The 19,112-nt window shown below is 43.4% G+C and overlaps 1 protein-coding gene across 2 annotated transcripts in view; it reads left to right on the plus strand.

Moving 5' to 3' along the window:
- Nucleotides 1–19,112, plus strand: part of Zfat (zinc finger and AT-hook domain containing) — a 249,190-nt gene that overhangs the window by 130,022 nt on the left and 100,056 nt on the right. For both annotated transcript variants that reach the window (XR_010041192.1, XM_003467367.5), the window contains exons 8-10: nt 3,071–3,158; nt 5,262–5,411; nt 10,986–11,159. Coding sequence is in view for 1 of the 2 variants with exons in the window: in XM_003467367.5 (XP_003467415.3) it covers nt 3,071–3,158; nt 5,262–5,411; nt 10,986–11,159 (412 nt within the window). In the remaining variant the exon portion in view is untranslated. The remainder of the gene's footprint in view (nt 1–3,070; nt 3,159–5,261; nt 5,412–10,985; nt 11,160–19,112) is intronic.

Here is a 19,112-nt window from a genome sequence, read left to right on the forward strand (position 1 = left end):
ACTGCTTCTGTTTTGGGGGAATAGCTTCAGTTTTTCTCTTAGGGCACTTGCTTCTCCTTGGAGGGATGGTTTCATTGTGGGTGATCTGTCTGCAGAGGCTCCACTACAGTCCAGGGTGACTAGGTTTAAAGCTGTAACTAGAGACTTCTAGGTATCACTGCAATGGTCTGGAATGGGACATTGTGAAAGCTGGCAGTTGAATGTCCCTGCAAATCTTGAAAATACCTCAGGTAATCTTATCTTGGTGTCTTATTTCTTGAAGGACGATAATATGAGTTAGTTAGATTTAGGACAAATAAATCATGTATTTCTAGCTTTAGATCGTTGCTCCTTAAGTGATTGGCATCCCCATAGGAAGAGCTTAGCAGGGATCTGACCCAAAGTTTAAGGTAGAAAAGGAGACGGATACAAAATGAAGACAGAGATGCCGAGCTTTATCTTGCTTTCAGTTACCCATTGGGTATTTGCAAGCCCAAGTGAACGATCAGTGATTTTTAGCAGAAGCAGCTTTTAAGTCCCGGCCTCAGGGGTACTTACTTATGCATTAGTTACATATATTTTGTGAATGGATTTGATTTGATATTCTCCATGCAGTGCTGTTTTTGGACTTGTGAAATGTCTAGTTCATCCTTTGTGGGCCAAAGTACCTGACTGAACACAGACCAGGTGTCCTGAGAGGTGAACTGGGCTGTGAGTCTCTGGCCTGGGACTGGCCTTGCACTCTGTGCCATGCCTATGGTCTCTCTTCTCTCAAGTTTCTGATTGCTTTGGAGGTGTTTCTAGGCAAGCAAACAAACTCTGAGGGCTGAGCTTTTTCTGATTCTTCCAGCTGGGTTTCTCATGTGCCCCTGCCCCTGCGAGGAGCTCTTTTAACTTTATTTCTCTTTAAAATTTGCCTTGTGTGTTTGAGTTTTATCTTTGGCAAGGCACTGAGGTTTAAACAAGAAGTAAATGACTACTGAGTCCACCCTTCTCCCGGCATTCTTTCCCACTGTCTGTAACCTTCTGACAGTCTTCAAAGATGTCAAGAAATAGGGGCCCTGATAAACTCTCAGATAAATTGCTTTCAGACTATGAGGGATTAAAAGAAGAAAAGTCAAATTGCAAGGGCTCGGGATATCAATGGAAGCCTCTTCAAATCTCTCCTGAATGCCTTCATCAGCTCTATTGATGAGGGCACTGGGGACCTGGGGGTAGTGGGGACCTTTTCCAGGATACTAGCAGAGTCTAGGTTATGTTTCCAAAAAGGACTCTGTGAGTACAAGGTTAAGGCAATGGAGGATGATGATAGAGCACATCAAGGTGCCCCAAGTTCATGATACAACCTTCCCCAGAGTTCCGTAGCTAACAGATGGTGGAACAGGATTAAGCCCAGGGGCTCTGATCGATCAGTCTGTACTGCTAGTCCTAAAGCAAGCCTTCTGGAGACCAGAGGCCTGGTTTGGACCTCCTACCCTGTTCTCTGTGATGGTTTAGCCTGAGGCAGGTTCCTAAGTGTCCCACAGGTGTGTAAAGCACCTGTATCCAGAAAGTCGTTTTGTTTTTTGGTTCTGCGAACCAAACACAGTAGGCAGACAGGAGCTGTGCCACTGAGCTATATTCCCAGCCCTTCCAGTAAGAAATGAATATAGCTGTTATACTATTATTATTTGGAAATACAGAGTGGATTGTGGGGCCTGCGATCAGTTATCTGCTTAAGGTGTAGGGAGCTCTTGCTGTAGTACCAGGCTCTCAGCTGGAGTTAGTTCTCCTTAAGTTCACATGAGCAAGGACCGTTCAAAGTGTGAACTTGGAAAGTGTAAGAAGGGTACTGTACTCAGGGTGGCTGACACAACAGACATAGTCTCAATTCTGGAAATTCCAAGTCTGCCCTGAGGGTATTGGCAGATTTCTTCCTTAGGATTCCTGGGGGGTTTCTGAGGGGTATCAGGGAGAATCTGCCCTAGGCTTCTCTCCAGGCTGTTGGTGATTTGTTGTCAACCTTTGCCCTTCTTTATCTTGCAGATGCATCACTTGGTTTCTGCCTTCACTGTCACTTTGTGTATGTCTGTGCACAAATGTCCCCCTTTCATGAGGATATCAGTCATGTCATATTGGATTAGTGCTGAGCCTAGTTCTTTCATTTTCCTGGGTCATTTCTGTAAAGAGGATCTTTACCAAGAAGATGACACTGTGAACTAGAAATTAGGATTCCAGTGTATAAAATTTGACAGAGTGGCAGTTCACCCATAACCTCACTTTCTGGAGAAAACTCAGTATGAAATAGCTTGGGCATGAGCTCTGGGAGAGAAGCAGATGAGCAAAAGCCCTAATCCAGTCATTCTTGAGAGCTGCTGTCCATCTGAGAGTGTAACACCTTTGGAACCCAGTTGATCAAGCTAGCAACAAGTGAAGAATTGATTTCCTCCATACAACATTGGGTGGACACAGGGCTTTAGGGTGACAGAAGTAGTCTTAGGTGGACATCTGGACATTCCCATTCCAACACAGACCCATCCTCTCAGATTTCAGCCTTATCACCGAGGACGTTAATTTCTTAATCTGTAGCATGAAAAACCCCTTTTCTTTTGTGAGTCATTGTGAGTCTCAATACAGTGACCTGTGTGAAAACCCATGTAGAGCACGAGGGCGTATTATGCCCTTGAGCCGTGGAGCAGCCCTGGTTTGTGTGAAAGACTCATGGCTTTGATGTTGAATGTTACCCTTTGCCCCCTCCCTAGAACTCTTCCAAGCTCCCCACCTCAATTCTAAACTGGAGCTGTTGCCATTGCACTATTGATGAGCTCCCTGGGTTGTGCCAGGCCAGGCAGAGGTGTATATTAAGTGCTTGAGTGGATATACTGCATGTCTAATGATCATGCTGATAGTGCTCAAGGTGGTCGGTGATAATGCTGACGGTTGGTGGTGGTGGTGGTGATAGTGCTGCTTTTGGTGATGGTGATGTGAGGGGGTGGGGGTGGTGACGGCAATGTTGGTGTTGGTGGTTGTGATGATGATGGTAGCAGGTATTTTTCTACATAACATGGATTTAAACAAGACTACCAATTGATTGTGTTCTCTTTTTATTAAGGACAAAAGGAGCTATTCTTGTCCTGTGTGTGAAAAGTCTTTTTCAGAAGATCGATTGATAAAGTCACATATCAAGACCAACCATCCTGGTAAGGACATGGATTTTAGAGTGATCGATTTTGGAGGATCAATTTTGAAATGTCTGTTTTAAAGCATTAAATATCAACTATATTATATGGGAATGAAAAGGAACGAATACATAAATAAATTCAAGGAATACAGTCATCTGGATTTAAAGCTGGGGATTTATGTAATTGTTTGTTTCATTTTGTGCCATTATCTGGCCTTCAGGAACATCCCTGCTCCCTGCAGTCTCAGTGACTCTCTCCCGCTTTTGTGCTTTTGTCGTGAAGTTAAATGCCCTCCATGGATCACCTGTGCTTTGTGTCTGACCAGGAATCTGGCCTTCTTCATGGCCCTTGTCTTGAGTTTGTGTTATGCAAAGTAGTGGTTTGTAAGCAGTGTTGATACCCACATAGCCTGAGGAGCTTCCATGGTCCTGACATCCCACACTGGTTAGGCGGGACAGGCCAGCTTCCTAGGCATGCACGTCCTGTCACTTTTGCTCTTAAGTCTTGTTCAGTTTTAAGGGCTCTGTTGGGGCTTCCCTGCCCCTCAGCACTGTAGTGTGCTGAACCCTTGTACTCCAGGCATTGTCACTGCCCCCATCTTCCCCATAGGATCATTCTGAAAGGGCTTGACCCCAGACCCCCATAGGCCACCAAGAGAGCATTCACAGGTGCTCTTCTGTTGTATAAAAAGCAGCAGATTAACTAAGTGTGCCTGTCTGCACCCTGGTCTCTTTGCTTTTATTAAAAATGTGTTTCTGCCAATGGTATAAGGGAATAGACTCACTGATTGTAAATGATGAGAAATGGAGGGAAGTTAAGAAATAACAGGTGGGTGCTAACATTCCTGCTTTCTCTGTGAACAGGCAGTGTCTGGGCTCTTGGATGCTCAGCAGACCCTTCCTGCCCTTCCCATACTAACCTGTGTTGTAAGTGCCCAGTGGTCCAGAGTGAGCCCAAGGTGGTTATTTAAAACCACTGGCCTTTGCTCATGAAGAAGTTTCATGTGTTCTTTTAGCTCTGCTTTAAACTTTTTATAATGGAAAAAAGTCTCAAATGTGCAAAAGTACACCAAATAATGTAAAGGAAAAGAAAAAATGACATGAATGTAGAAGAGAAAGGAATTATTAGAAGGATTCGGGGTTTAAGATAGGGCACTGGGGGACAGAGATTATCAAAGTATGTGCAGGTATAAGAATGCCACTGTGAGACAAGCAGTGTTTTATAAAATTAATTTATACCACTAAGTTTACAGTTTGGAAAAAATGACTAACATAGGGAACTCCATGTATGTGGAACTCACTGTCCACAAAGATCTACATATTGAAAACTCTTTTTATTTATCTACCCCATAAACCATTTTTCCCTTGGAATAAGTATATCCCAGGTAGCATGTATTTAAACCTTACAAATCTTCTCTAATTCATAAGGGTGTTTCTCAGTGTAACCACTGCATAACCAAAAAAGCAAAATAAAAGCAAAATTAACAGTGAAAGCTTATTTCCAGTGAGTATTTGTCCACTGAAAAATTTTCCAGCTGACCTATAACGCACACACACACACACACACACACACACACACACACACACACAGACACACACACAATTGTAGTTGGTTTGTTTGAATCGCAATGCAAGAATTTTGTTCGGTAGTTATGTCACTTAGGTTTCTTGTATTCTATATATTCCCTTACTTTTGTTCCATATCACTGATTTCTGGGAGAAAATGAATTGTTTTTCCAATAGACATTGTCACAGTCTACATTTGTCTGATTATTGCTTAGTATTTTGATTTTTAGAGCCAGGCTCTCACCATGTAGTATAGGCTGACCTTGAACTCACAGTGATTCTCCTGCTTCAGCCACCGGAGTGCTGGGATTACAGGCATGCGCCACCAAGCCCCGCATGTGTTATTTTTTCTTTCCTCATGTTTTGTATTAACAAGTATTTAGAATGGAAGGTTGATGAGATTCTGCTTCAACTTTTTTGGCAAAAATGTTCTTATGATACCATGAAGCACATCCTGACTTGTCCCTCTAGTGACACAGCTGTCATCAAGAGGTTTCTTCACATCTGTCTTGAGCCAGAGTCCTTTTTCTCTGATCATCATCCTGCTTTCTTCCAGAGGTCTCCATGAGCACCATTTCTGAGGTTCTTGGGAGGCGGGTGCAACTGAAAGGGCTGATTGGAAAGAGAGCCATGAAGTGCCCATACTGTGATTTCTACTTCATGAAGAATGGCTCAGATCTTCAGCGTCACATCTGGGCTCATGAAGGTGAGTACTGTTCTGCCCAGCTAGGGCTCCCTTTTAATTTTATGCTCTCATACTTTATTTTGGAAAACCATTAGGAGGAAACCATGTCTTTACATTCCCTGCAGTTAGGATTTCTTTACCACACACAGGGGTGTCTATTCATCAGTCCTAAAGGTCAGAAGTTTACATCATTACTCATTACATTGCATTTGCCCTGGATGGACATGTGTGTTTCCTGCTAGTTCCCCTGCAGTTGCGAAGTAATCACTGTGCATCTCTTGCTGAGAAGCAGGTGCACATGTGTGTTCTGCACCTATATCTTATGCACAGCAGCAGTTTCATTGTTCACACCGTGCACTGTACTTGGCACTGTTGAAGAACTGCTAGAATCATGAAGAAACGGAGGTAAAGAGGGTGTCCAGAATGTTGTGTTCACATCATGGACAAGGTTTTCAGAAGGCGGACGAGTTTCGTGGAGACAAATTGGAGTAGAATGAGAATGTGGACTGTACTCTGGGGCCCTGTGAAGGCTGCATGGGAGAGCCACTTGCTGGGACTTCAAGAAGTTTAAGCTCAGATTCCTGTAGAGTCAGCCTGCTACCAACTTGGTATTCTCCCCCCAGGCATGGAGGTAGCCCTCATGTGAAAGAGGTTGGGAGATAGGGCCTGGGAAAAGTTCTTCCAGACTTGTGATTAGGTTCCTTCCTGCTAGGTAGGAAGCCGGAATGCTGTAGGTGGGAAGACAAGACAGGAAGGGATGGAGGATAAAATGTTTTCTCTCTTATGGGGTAAAATTGACTTGTTAAGGTACAGCTAAGGGTCTGTGAGGAAGGAGGAGGTAGTTAACAGTTCAGTAAAGGGAATTGCAGCTGAAGCAGTAGGAACTTGGAGAAGGCAGAGGGGTTGAGACCCAGGGCAGAAAGATTCTTTCTGCTTACTATCATTTTCTGGTGCTGGATGCATTCCCACTCGATCTGATTTGCTACTCTCAGTAACCTTGGAGGCTTCCACTTTGTACCAGTCGGGGAGATGAGGCTCAGACAGGTTAATGAATTTGCTCCTGGTCATGAAGCTGACAAGAGGTGGACTGGGGTTTGGATTCTGCCTTCCGATTCCCAAGTCCTTGCTTTCCACTTCTCTACTTATGTGTACCAAGGGAAGGAGCCACCTCTGGCACTGGGGCAGGAGTGCAGGCAGCAGGCCTGTCTGTGTGTGCTGCTGCTTCCTCATGGACTCTGGGCGGTCATGGCCTTGGCCAGTGTTCTCAGCCAAAAGGAGGCAGAAACACCTTTCCAGAGAACAGGTTTGGAATGGCATTCAGGAATCAGCAGGGAACTGGATGAAACACAGGAAGGCTGGAGACCTTGGTCTCACCAAGGAATATGACTGTAATTACATGTACCTGAGCATGCAGTTCAAATCTGCCCTCACCACTTAGGAGCTGTGGGATGGGACAAACACCTCATCTTTCCACTTTAGTTTACTTATCCATTTAATGAAACTAAAACTATTTTGGAATTTGTTGTAAGAGCAGTAATCTATGTAGATCTATAAAGTGCTCTGTAGAAGGTTTAGTGTATATTAAGCCGGTGCTTTTGTATTTATGTGTGATGGGGTGTTAATGTGTATTTCAGTCTGTTGAAAGAAAGAAATCTGTTATTTTAAACAACTGTAGCATTATGAAGAGGGTTCATAAAGCTAAAGCCTTCTATTTTTTGTTAGAATGGTCTGGCATTACAGTTTTTAGTTAGCCTGATTTTTTTCTTCTGTTATGATTAAATCATAAAAGGAAAAAAAGTGCATCTGTACACAATGATAGTATTTGGGTAGTTTTAAGTTGATCACTGTACCATAACTGTTCCTTCTGTCAGTTTACTTTCAATATAAAACATGATAAAAGAAAAAAAGAAAATATTAAAACATCAAGTTAATAAAACAGAAAAACTACAAAATATCAAGAAAGAGTAAAAAGGGAAGTTAGCATGGTAAGGATTATAGTCTTAGTAGCTTAAACCTATATATAGAACATTTATCATACACATGACATTTGTTCCACAGAGGACCTGTAACTTTGTTCACAGTTCCCACAGCAGTCAGATAATGGACATAGTGTGGATCCACAACTGACCCAAGCACTGGCTCTTGGTGGATATAGACCAGGGAACGTGTTGTAGAAAGTGTCTGCGTGCCTTACTGTGGGGTGAAGGGCATGCCATGGATGAGCTAGAGCCCTGCATAGCTGGCTTAACTGTTGTCTCCTCTGTAGTCATGTGCAGTAAGAGAGCACAGAAGGACAGAGCTGTTATACATGGCTGACCATTGGGAAGGCAAAGACATGCATTAAAATGTGTCTCTATTCCCTGAGTTGCTATATTGTTTCTTTTCTTTCCATTCATTACAGGGAAGAGAAATTAGGATTTTGGCTTCTCCAGGATAGTGAGTGTACACTGATCTTCACTTTTGAGTTTATTTATTTATCTAAAAAGATAAACTACCTGATCCAGTAGTAACTGAATAATGATAATTCATCTGTTCTCATAGGAGCTGGCACTACAGGGCTGCATTCCATGCCTCTGTGTGGTCTGTGTGAGCTTCCCCTCCATGGTGGTGAGCTCTTTGTAGCTAGACCTGCTATTAGAATGCCTAGTCATGCTGTGAGTGATTAAGAGATAGCGCTGTGTGCAGGCTGACACATGCCAGTAGCCCTGCTCTTAAGAGTGTGTGCCCAGAGCACATGAACCATTGTTTCTCAGACACACTCTTCCAAGGAGCTAGCAGATTTTAGACTGAAACCACCACAAACTATTAAATAAACCTTTCCTTCCTTAATTTTGTGTCATCAGTGAGAGAAAAGTAACCAAGTCTGAATTTGGTATTAGAGAAATGGAGTCATTGCTGTGACTATGCCAGACCATGTAGTTCACGAGATTTTGGGAATGGCTTGTGGGCAGAGTTTGGAAATGGTTTGAAATGTCATCTGACAAACTAGTGCTGCAATGCTTTACACTGTTCTGATGGGAAACTCTGGTCAGAGCTAAGAATTCCAGAAAACTGATAGAAATCCTGCCATTAATGACCAGGCTCGAGAGTTTTCTGTTGGGAAGAAGGACTGCATTGGTTGCTGGATTTCAGCTGATATGAGTCATGGCTTAGTATAATGTTTGTCTGCATTTTGCTCCTGTCCAGATACTTTGCCTGAGACTGAGATTAAAGGTGGCTGACTAATCAAACTGGCAGAAGAAATTTCAAGGCAGTCTAATGTTGAGCTGGTGGCATGGCTATTGTTGGGAATCTTAAGCCAGAATTATGTTATAAATCGCAGAAGAGAACCCTGATTCAAAATGTTGTGAGTTTGGCCAGAAGGGAAGCTCTAGTAAAGCTGGGGACTGTTGTAGACTGCAAAGATAGAGCTGAGGAGATCTTGACTACTGAAAAAGTACAGGGCAGTAAAAAGATGGCTTGAGGGCATCTTAAGAAGTATCAAATCTCCACTCTTTGCAGCCTCAAAAATACAAAAAGTGAAAGATTTTAGCTTTGAGGAGAAAGCCACCAAGCACAATGTTCAGGAATTGTGGAAGCCTAGAGAGTTTTTTCCTTAGAACTGGATTCAGAGTGCTGATCAATCCAGGCATTTGACTCCTACCACCAAGAAAGGGGGAAGCCTGGCTAGTGCTCCTACTGGCAGCAGACCTTGGCATCATCCATGTGGCACTGGTTTTAGGTGCATGGAGAATGCAAGAGTTGTCAGGTTAAGGTGGCTTCCAACCTATTTCAGAAGACCTAGAAGGCCAATCAGTTCACTCTGAGAGGGCAGTGCTTGAAGCTGTGACTATGAAGCCAGGGGTGTAGTGGAGACCCCAGAAGTCTGGAAAGGCCAGGAACATGGATCATCCAAGGAAAGCTGCAAGGAGGAAGCAAAGCAGGCCCAAAGGAGAAGCCCTAGGAACTACTACCACTGCCACTGGCAGTGCTGTAAGATGGAGCTTCACAAGCCCTTTGCTTACAACTTGTCACAGATTGTGTCAGATGCTGCACATAGAGGTACAGGATGCCCTGCTGGATGTTGAACTTGCTTTGGTTTCATTGTTTTGTATCCCCATGTTGGTAACTTTTGGAATGAAAATGTGTATCTATGTCACTGAATATTGACCGTGTTTAGTAGTTTTCTTTTCATTTATAGAGCAGTTCAAAGCTAAAAGTTTGCCTTACATCTTGTAGATTTGGGACTTGGACTTTCAGCAATGCTGAAACTCTTAGGACTTTGGCAATTCTTAGAGGTGGACTAAATGCTCTTTAGCATGAAGGGATGTGCATGAATCTTTGGGAGGCCACAGCCAGAATGTTATGGTTTGTGTCTAGGTGTTCCCCTAGAGCCTCATGTGGTCATGGCAGTGGGCTTCTAGGTTGTGATTGATTTGTTATGGTTCAGTGCTGGGATTATGGGTGTGAGTGCTACACCTGCCCCACAGCAGATAGCCTGCATACAATATTCCCTGTTGGCTCTTGTTACTTTTGCTATCTTCTGCCACCATGAACCATTGTTCCTCTGGCACATGAACCCTGCCTTGCAGCTAGCTAATTATGGACTGAAAACTCCATAAACTATGAACTAAATAAACCTTTCCTTTCTTAATTTTGGTGTCAGGTATTTGGTCTCAGTCAGGAGAGAAAAGTAACCAAGACACCTAACCCAGCTCTGGGCTTTGCCATGTGCCATGAAGCACTGTCACCCCACATGTGCATCTGACTTCTTGTCCCAGTATGGCCTGTAGCCTCTTAAAACTTCGGTTTCCTCAGCAGTCATAAGCAGTAGAGAGCATCAAAGAAAATGCCTGGTTCATTATTCACTCTTCTTCATAACCCTGGTTCTGAAACCCTCTGCTGCCCACCTGTATAGCACCTCACACTTAGCTGTAACAGCCTATAACAGAAGCATCTGCACCTCCCACTGCAAAGTTGAACAGGGACTCAGTCTCCTCAGTTTCAGGATTAGTCCTCAGTGATTAGTCGGAAAGTAGGCTTTGTGTACGTTCTTGTTGAATGAAGATATAGTTGAAGAAAACCCTAAGAAACCCCTAGGTCTGGATCGTTGATCCAATAACAACTAGTATTGTGAAGTTCTGTTATTTTATGCTTTCATATTTGATCTGAAGGCCCAGTGACACTGATTTTTGTAAAGGCTGTTGAGGCCTTTGGTTTAACTGAATTTAATGATTGTTTGCGTCATCATTTGCTCAGGGTCTCTGGCCTCAAGAAGTTCCCAGGTATGGAGAGAGGCAGATGTGATCAGGCCACTGTAACATCTATGAACATTTCAGCAGTAGAGTTACAGAATTTAAGAACATTGACCTAAGAGTAGAGAAATTTGCATGGGAAGGATAGTAAAGCTGTGGAGTAGAGGTGCCTGACTGACCCTCCCGGAAAGAGTGTGCCTGTGGGAAGGAGCCCCATAGGGAAAGCCTGTGGGGGAGGTGGCATGTCTGGGATAAACAAGTGTGCTGCTTTATTTGAGCAGCTGTTTTGCATAGGTATGATCTGTCCCATTGAAGTCACAGCTATATGCACACTTCTATGTATATTCGTTTGCCCCGGTAGGTGTGAAGCCCTTCAAATGTTCCTTGTGTGAGTATGCTACTCGTAGCAAGAGTAACCTTAAAGCTCATATGAATCGTCACAGCACTGAGAAGACTCACCTGTGTGACATGTGTGGGAAGAAATTCAAATCAAAAGGGACGTTGAAGAGTCACAAGCTCCTTCACACAGCTGATGGTGAGTAAGTGGCCCCAAGTGACCGTGTAAATGTGCGGCCCAAGGCTGTGTTCCCAGGAGGGCAGTGTGTCAAGGGCCCAGTGCAGAGTGGGTCCGCCTGGTGTGCTCTCTGGGTTTGTGGTTGTGGTTTGTTGTGTGGAGATGTGGCTACGAGGCTGCTTCAGGGAGCAAAATAGTCTTGCTCTTGGGGCTGAAAGTGTCCATCGTCTTCAGCCCTCCATCACTCAGCAAACAACATTCATCACACTCAGCCTGATTTTTCAAGTAGATGCTGTTTATCATCCAGTCTGCCACAGGATTCTGTGTTCCCTCCAAAGTGGGGTTCTGCCTAAAATACAAATAAGTAGGTAGATTTAAACTTGACAGTGTATACTTACATATACTTCTCTTTATTCGTTGAGAACCTTGATTTAGTTCTTGTGTCGCCAGCTGAGAAGGTTCTAGGGTACCAGACAAGAAAGACCATTCTCCATCTTTGAGGATGTTATGTTCTAGAAGGAAGGTCAGAGAAGCAGGTGGGCCATTGTAAAGATCGCACCTGAAGCAGGCGGAGCTCAGGAGCTCTGGAGACAGTGCAAGTCAAGGTGGCTTGAGGCATCCTGCTGGTTTAGGTCCCTGGTATGGGCTACATAGAGAGAAGGAAGATTTGTTCTTGCAAGACAGGCAGCTAAACCACAAAATCCCTTAAATAATGTTGATTTTACTTAGAAACCATAGTTGTATGAGAGACTTGTGAATACTTCACAAAGTTGCTAAACTTTATTGAAAATTTATTGTTATTCTAGTATAATTATGTACAGAAGTTGGAGCTCACTGTGAAGATGAAAGTTATTTTGGCAGACATCTTAATTTCAAGATGTAGGGAATGACACAGCGAAGTATGAATGGCTTTATTTGTGTGTGCTGTCAGTCATGGGTAAGAATTTGGTTGAGCTTGAAGGAATTGGTGGAAAGGCAGAAAGCATGGCCAGGGTCCTCAGTGTTACTGACCATGGGCTTACTGAAGACTGAAATGGTTTCATTCAGGTCACAATTGCTAAAAGTTAGTGTTCTCTCAATAAAAATTCCATAATCAAAATAAAAGGCACAGTGATAGTTAAGAAGTGGTCAGATGTGAATAATGAAAGCAAGAAAGTCATATAGTTAGGAATTCCACACCTGCACAGTCAGCCTTGCTCTTCTGTCTGCTGAACCTTTCAGCAAGAATTGAGCTTTTTGATGTGATGTCACTTTTTGTAGTGAAGCCCTCTTTGTTGAACTGCTGCTGTTCTTAGAGCCAGAAGAGTCTGCAGTGTCCCCTGGGCCATGATGGCTGGGGCAGGTTGCACTCACAGGGATTGGCAAAGGTGCTGTGGCCTGAAGCCTGCTTTGAGCTCAGGGTGGCCTCTCCCATGTGCTAACCCAACATCTGCACATGAATATCCGACTGGCCCCTGAAGCTGCAGGTTCAGCTGTGGCTCCTGGTCTTCCTTCCCAACCTGGTCTCCTATGGCCTGAGAGTTGTCAGACTTTGCGAAAAGATAGTAAATAGTTCAGGCTTCAAGTACTGCACACAGTTTCAGCTGTATTTTTTTCTCCTTTGTTTTAAAAACCTTGTTGAAATCAAGACTTTCTTAACGAGCAGATGTTCAGAAACAGGAGGCAAGTGGAGTTTGGCACTGGCCACGCCTGCTGACCTAGCTGTTGCACAACTTGGTAAACAGTGACTCCATTTCAGTGGCTCAGGTCAAAAGCCGGGTGGTCTGGACAGTTTGTGCTTCCATGCCGAGTGTCCCACAAGTCCTCTCTTCACGTAACGTGAAAGCCCCACTTCTTAGCATCTCTCAGCATGCTCTTGCCAAGCCTTAGCTATTTCTTGCCTCTGGCTTTTTTTTTTTTTTAAACTTACCACAATCTTATACTATGGGTTTCCCATGTGTATATAAGAGGAAAAATAGGAAAAAGTAATTTCGTGATTTCCTAAACTGTGCTCCTTTTGAGCCCAGCTCTTCTGAAATACTCTGATGGTGTAGTGAGCACCTGAGGCTTTACGTCATCTGGAGCTGAGCGAATTTTGTTGCTGTCCTGTAAGTTGTGTTGCTGGTACTCTCTCTGTACTCCCCTGGGAATCATGGGTTGGTCATGTTCTCTCCTCATTGCTTTGACATTTGTCATCTTTTCCAAGGGCTTTTGGAGTTTTTCAGTTGAACCATCTGGGATACAGCAAGTAATCCTTTTGGGTTGATGACTTCCAAAGACTCAATTTCTCCTTTCATGGGTTGTTACTTTGCAGAAAAATATGAGATAAAGATTCTGCTTCCATGTTGAATTTATTCTTCACTAACATATTCATGCCCTGCTGTTCTGTCCTTGATTTGGTAACCATTACTTTGTACAGGTTTTTGTTTTGTTTTGTTTTTGTTTTTGGTGCTACTGATAGAATCTAGGACCTCATGCATGCTAGGCAAATGATACTATACTCTTGAGCCACTCTGCTGGCCTGTGAAGCAGAATTTTTTGAAGATATTTTAAAATGGCTATGGAATGCCACACATGTACTACCAGTGGACATAACTTAATTGAAGCAAGAACATGTGCGGTGAGACCAAGTTTATGCCTGGGTGTGCAGCGTCAGCTACCCTGACTGCTGAAGGGAGTGGCAGGCCTTACTGGCTTTCACAACACATCCTGGTTTATGAGATGCTAGTGTGTCTCCGAGTTGATCAAATAGGGCAGTTCTTGGTTAATTACTGGCACTGCCCTAGGAAAAATATGTTATCACTGTCACTTATAGATGAAGATGCTGATTGCCTCTGGCCTTGCCACAGCCCTCTGACTGGCTGCTCGCCCTCTTCTGCCCTTGTCCCTCTGGTGCTCTGTTCTCAGCATAGCAACCAGTGGTCCTGTTGGATCAGGTCAGGTTCTCACTTCTTGGATTCAGAAACCTCTCTGAGCTCCATGCTCATTTTGAGTTATAGCACAAATCCTTCCAATGGTCTGTGTGATTCTTGCAGCCTATCCTACCTCTGTGCACTCTTATTTGCTCTCCCCAGCTCACATCCCTGTCTCTGGTCTTCTTGTTCCTCGGACCTGCTAGACACATGCCCCTCCCAGCATTTTCTCCAGCCTTGCCCTGGCCTGCAGGGTTCTTCCCCCTGGTGCCTAATGTTCATCTTGTTCAGGTCCTCACTGAGGAGTCAAGCTCTGAGTGAGTCTTTCGCAGGTATAGTATGTGTATAAAGTTCTGCCTGTCCCCTCATTTTCTAAACTCCTCCCTTACTTCCTGTGTTTTTCTGTTTATCTTTTGTTTCTCAGGTTTATAATAGTTTCCTTATTTACCATTCTTTTCTTTGTCCCCACTTCTGGAACTCTAGTTACTCATTCCTTTCTCATTTCCCTTCTCTGTAAAGCTTACTTTTTCCATTGAACTATACATTGTCCTCATTTATGGCTTTTCTGTATCTTTTACTAGATCTTAAACTCTGTGCAAACAAGGGGTTTTGATATACTTCGTTTATGCCCTCAGCACCTAGAATAGCACCTGGCTTATAGTGGAAGCTCAGTAAATTTTTGAGGCTTGAATAAGAAAAAACTGCATGGCATAAGCTAGTTAGTATATAGTAGTTCTTTAAAAAGTGCATTAGTTCCTCCAGTTTCATATTTCAGAATACTGTTTTAAATCAAATTCTTGTGAATTAGGTATTTAAAACATATTTGTGGAACTCATTATTAAATCTTCTTGGACATCTTTTAATGAAGCAAAAAGGAATTGAATAATTGTTGTCTCCTTTACCTGCTTGTGAATCTAATTTTTTACATTTATTGGCTTATTTAAAGTGATGTATCCCTGTTTATTGCACTTCTGTTTCCCAGAGGAGCTCATTACTATACTGTAGAAAAGAGAGGCCATTCTTGGTGAAGGTTTCATTTAGACAAATTTGCGAGTCAGTGTGTACAGAGAGAACTTGATCCATAAAGGATCTGATCAAACACTTTGCATGGGTAACAAGAGTCTGCAAGCATTTAACACAAAAATCATGCTGCAACACATTTCTCCCTTTTGAATGTAAAAGGGGTATAGGTATAAGGTACAGCCCAGAGGTTCATACCTGATTCTGTTCACTCCTACCAGAAGAGGAAGGGTGTATTGTGCTATGCTTTCTTATTGCACAATCCAGTGAGAATTTTCTAATCATGAAATAAAAAGCTCTTTGAAGTTCAGAGCTGATTCCTTTGGGTCTCCCCTTTTCCCCAATCCAACCTTCCCTCACACACTTGAATTAAGAAGCTTTCTGGTAAAATTTACAAAGAGGAGTTTTCTAGGTTTAAAGCACTCTTGTGATGTATAATAATTAGAGAGTTGAGCATGGAAATTGGGTCTGAGTGGAGGAAGTAACTGTTCCCTCCTTCTTTTTCTGGTTCATAGTAAGATATCCCATGGCTACTAAAAATATTCTAGGCGGTATAGGTGTGGAGATTTGTCTTTCTCTTCTGTCTTCTATAAAGCAAAATTAGTGCAGGATAATGTAACCTCACATATCCTGCTTACAGCCTGTTACTTCTGAAAAAGGTAACATTTGAGAATCAGGAAGCATATGGAAAATGGTACCTGAGAACCAGCTGGTTTTAGTGAGAGTATCTCTGCACAGCATCCTCACTGCCTGGCCTTTCCCCACTTAACCGAGAGAAGGCTAAGGGGTGAGGCATGGGGGGCAGATGACCTAGCAGGGCAGGTTTCTGTTACCTGTCTCCTTCAGGCTGATGGAGAGGTGAGCGGGGCTGATTTTAAGGCCCAGGAGCATCACTTTAAGGGGCACTATGTTTGGGTTCATGTGAAGTGCTTTATGTCATGTTTTCTAAACCACAAGTCTGTTGGGAATAACTGAGCCTATACTATAAAACAAACTCTGCAATCTTTCTCAGCAATCAGCTTTAACTGCTATACAGGTTTGACTGTAGTAGTACCTTGGTTCATGAAGTTAATTCTTTCCATGATTCTGTTTTCAGCTGAGCTGGACAAGAACTGAATCAAATTCAGTGGTCAGGTTAGATGTTGACCATATGGGGAAATTTGATTTGATCTTCCTCCAGTTTGCAGCCAGAATCTTGGCGAGAATTGAGTTCATGAACTGAGGCACCACTATGTTAAAGCAGATTTGGTTACCCAAAATCTCAGAAGAGTAGAGGGGTCCAGGGCAGATTCTTGACACAGTTAGTATAGGTCACTTTTTAATCCTGCCCTAGTGCTCTGGACTTTCCAGCTGTTTTATCTGACCCTGTGTCACCATCTTCTGCTAATCCATCCCTCTTTATATGGAAACTGATGTACTAATTATAGAGAACTATCAAGTAAGTCTGTAATTGCTTGAAGTTCATCCTTTAAAATACAGAGATTTGTCAGCTGTACCTTTTATTTCCATAGCTGTCTCTGTTCTGATTTTCCACTGTACAAATTACCACAGATGCTAGAACCATGAGCAGTGTGCTCTGCAAAGTGCTTACGGCAAAAGGCTTGTTAGCTTCCTACCGGATGCGTTCCTCAGCACTAGTGGCCAAGCTCTGTGTGCTGGGCTTCGTGGACAGGCAGTCAGGCAAAAGGGGCAAAACCTGACCTCAGGAGGGCCCGCCCAGGTTGCAAGGATTCCTGTCTTACAGCTATAGGCAGGTACTTCCTCATCCTCAGTGGAACAAGGATGTGTTCATTTCTCGTGTATATCAGATGACCACAAAGAATGGCCTAGAATAGCACAGATTTATTCTGTCATAGCTCTGGAAGTCAGGAGTCTAAAATCCAGGTGTCAGTGGGCCTGCATTCCTTCTGGGGAGTTAGTGGGCAGTCCGTGTCTTCATCCTTTGTAGCATCCAGAAGCTGCTCATACCCTTTGACTGATGAACCCCCGCCTTGGTAGTCAGAGCCAGCAGCACATAATCTCTTTTGCCCTGCTGTGTCATCACATCTCGTCTCAGTCTCATCCAGGTGCCACCTCCTTGTGATTGAACCTTGGCTCACATGGATGAGCCAAAGTTGTCTCCAAGTCTAAGATCCTGAACTTCACATCTGCAAAATCTTTGTCTTCTCCATATAAAGGAGCACTTACAGGTTTGTAAGTACCTGTGTGGGTGTGGGACCTTACCTACCTGTCACCAGTGGGTTGCAGTGTCACACTGGGTACGCGTATCCGTGTTCCTATTCCTCTAAATCCCAGAGTTCTGTTACACAAGGTTTTAACTGTGTGCTGTAAAGATGGATATTTGTAGCAGTTAATCTACACCAGCAGGGAAAGACCCCATTCTTCTTTGAGGTATGCTGTCATTAGGAAGACACGATGTTATAGATAATAGTTAAAGAATTTTCTTCTTGAAAAAGGGTAAATATCAGTTTTCTGTAAAAGGTATAAAGTCAGTTTTCTGAAAACTGCTGAAAATTTATTTATGCTTTAAATACCACCTTTTTCATTAAGACTGGATAAACAGTCACGAGGAAGCATTTCCTTGGTTTCAGATATTGTTACTAATAAAAGTTTAGACTATGGAGACCCTTTCTGTAAATACATTGGTACCCATCCAGTTGGAAGTACACCATTTGATTTGGCTGCAATTATTAATTTAACAGACATTTCAAACAAGTTGCCTTAAATTGGAAGGATTTTCATCATTTTCTCTTAGTTCTGATGGAAGCCCCATTTGGCTTAGAAGCCAAAGGTGATACAGTGTTAAGATTTTCCTACCACTCTTTTCCTCCTTAGTTTATATAGAACACTATTTTCAGTAACTGAGTTGCTGGAATCTGTCTCAGTGAAACTCATCAGTCAGGTGACAGTGGAAGCAGTAGGTGCTGGGCAGGGCAAATGTGGTCATCAGGTGTGGGGAGTCGGGGAGGCTCGGGCCGCAGAGGTGAAGGGCAGTTGTCTTCATTTTTGAGAGTCAAAAGTGAATGCTCAAAATATCAGTGTGAAAGGTCCAGGGCAGCATAGGTATTTGTGTTTCTGTGACTCCCTGGGGTGACTTCCTGCTGGAGCTCAGATCTCAGCAAAGCACCAGCTCTGCTGGCTCCCCCACCTGTGATGCGATCCCCTGTCCTCCCACCTGCTCTAGACAAAGGTGGGTTTCTTGTGCTCTCTTTTTCTAACCTGAGGTAAGGTAATGAATATTTCCTGTTCCCTTTTCCCGCTTCCACTTCCCTCCTGCCCCATTCTCACAGGGTAGGTTGGGTCACTGTTGGTGGAATAAGGCCTGAACAAAAGGTAGATCTCAGGATGATCAGACTTAAGACCATGCAGTTTCTTCATTGTCCACAGGCCAGGGATCAGTAACAGTTTCCTCCCAAAAGAAAACTTATAAACAGGGATTTTACAAACATAGGACTACATCTTATTGAGAGGTGCAGCAGAAAAACTGCTGAGAACTGCCTGCATCTTTGCAGGTGATCACATGCTTTTGAAGAGGATTGGAGCCGGTAGTGAGATACTGTGTCCCTGGCACTGGAAGGACTCCAGCCTGGTGCTCAGAAGGGGGTCTTCACTGAAAACTTCAGGGTTCGTTGTACTGATTATGTCTTTTTTCTTTCCACCTGCAGCAGCAGCCTGTGTGACCTGGAAATCATCATGCAGTCCTTAGACTTTATCTTGAATTATATGACACATCTTTCCTTTCTTGAACAAATTCAATGCCAGTTCCCAAAAACTTATGGGAGAGGTGATTTGTTGTGCTGGTAAATTAAAAGAATACACACAAATGCATAATGCATAAGTGTACGGCTCAGTGGGGTATGAGAAAGGCCGTGACCACAGCCTAGGACCAGGAGCAGAACATGGCCCACCCCTCTAGAGTCCCCTTCTTTTCCAAAGGTTACTGCAGTTCTGGTTTCTAGCACTGTCCTGAGCTTTCCATGTCTGTGAACTTTATGTAAGTTGCTTCACACTACATATGTTCTTTTGGGTCTGACTGCTCCCTTTTAATACTGTGTTAGTGAGA

Source organism: Cavia porcellus, unplaced genomic scaffold, assembly GCF_034190915.1.
Source record: "Cavia porcellus strain 051 isolate PalLab524CR breed Dunkin Hartley unplaced genomic scaffold, mCavPor4.1 scaffold_19, whole genome shotgun sequence".
In the NCBI taxonomy this organism is placed as follows: domain Eukaryota; kingdom Metazoa; phylum Chordata; class Mammalia; order Rodentia; family Caviidae; genus Cavia; species Cavia porcellus.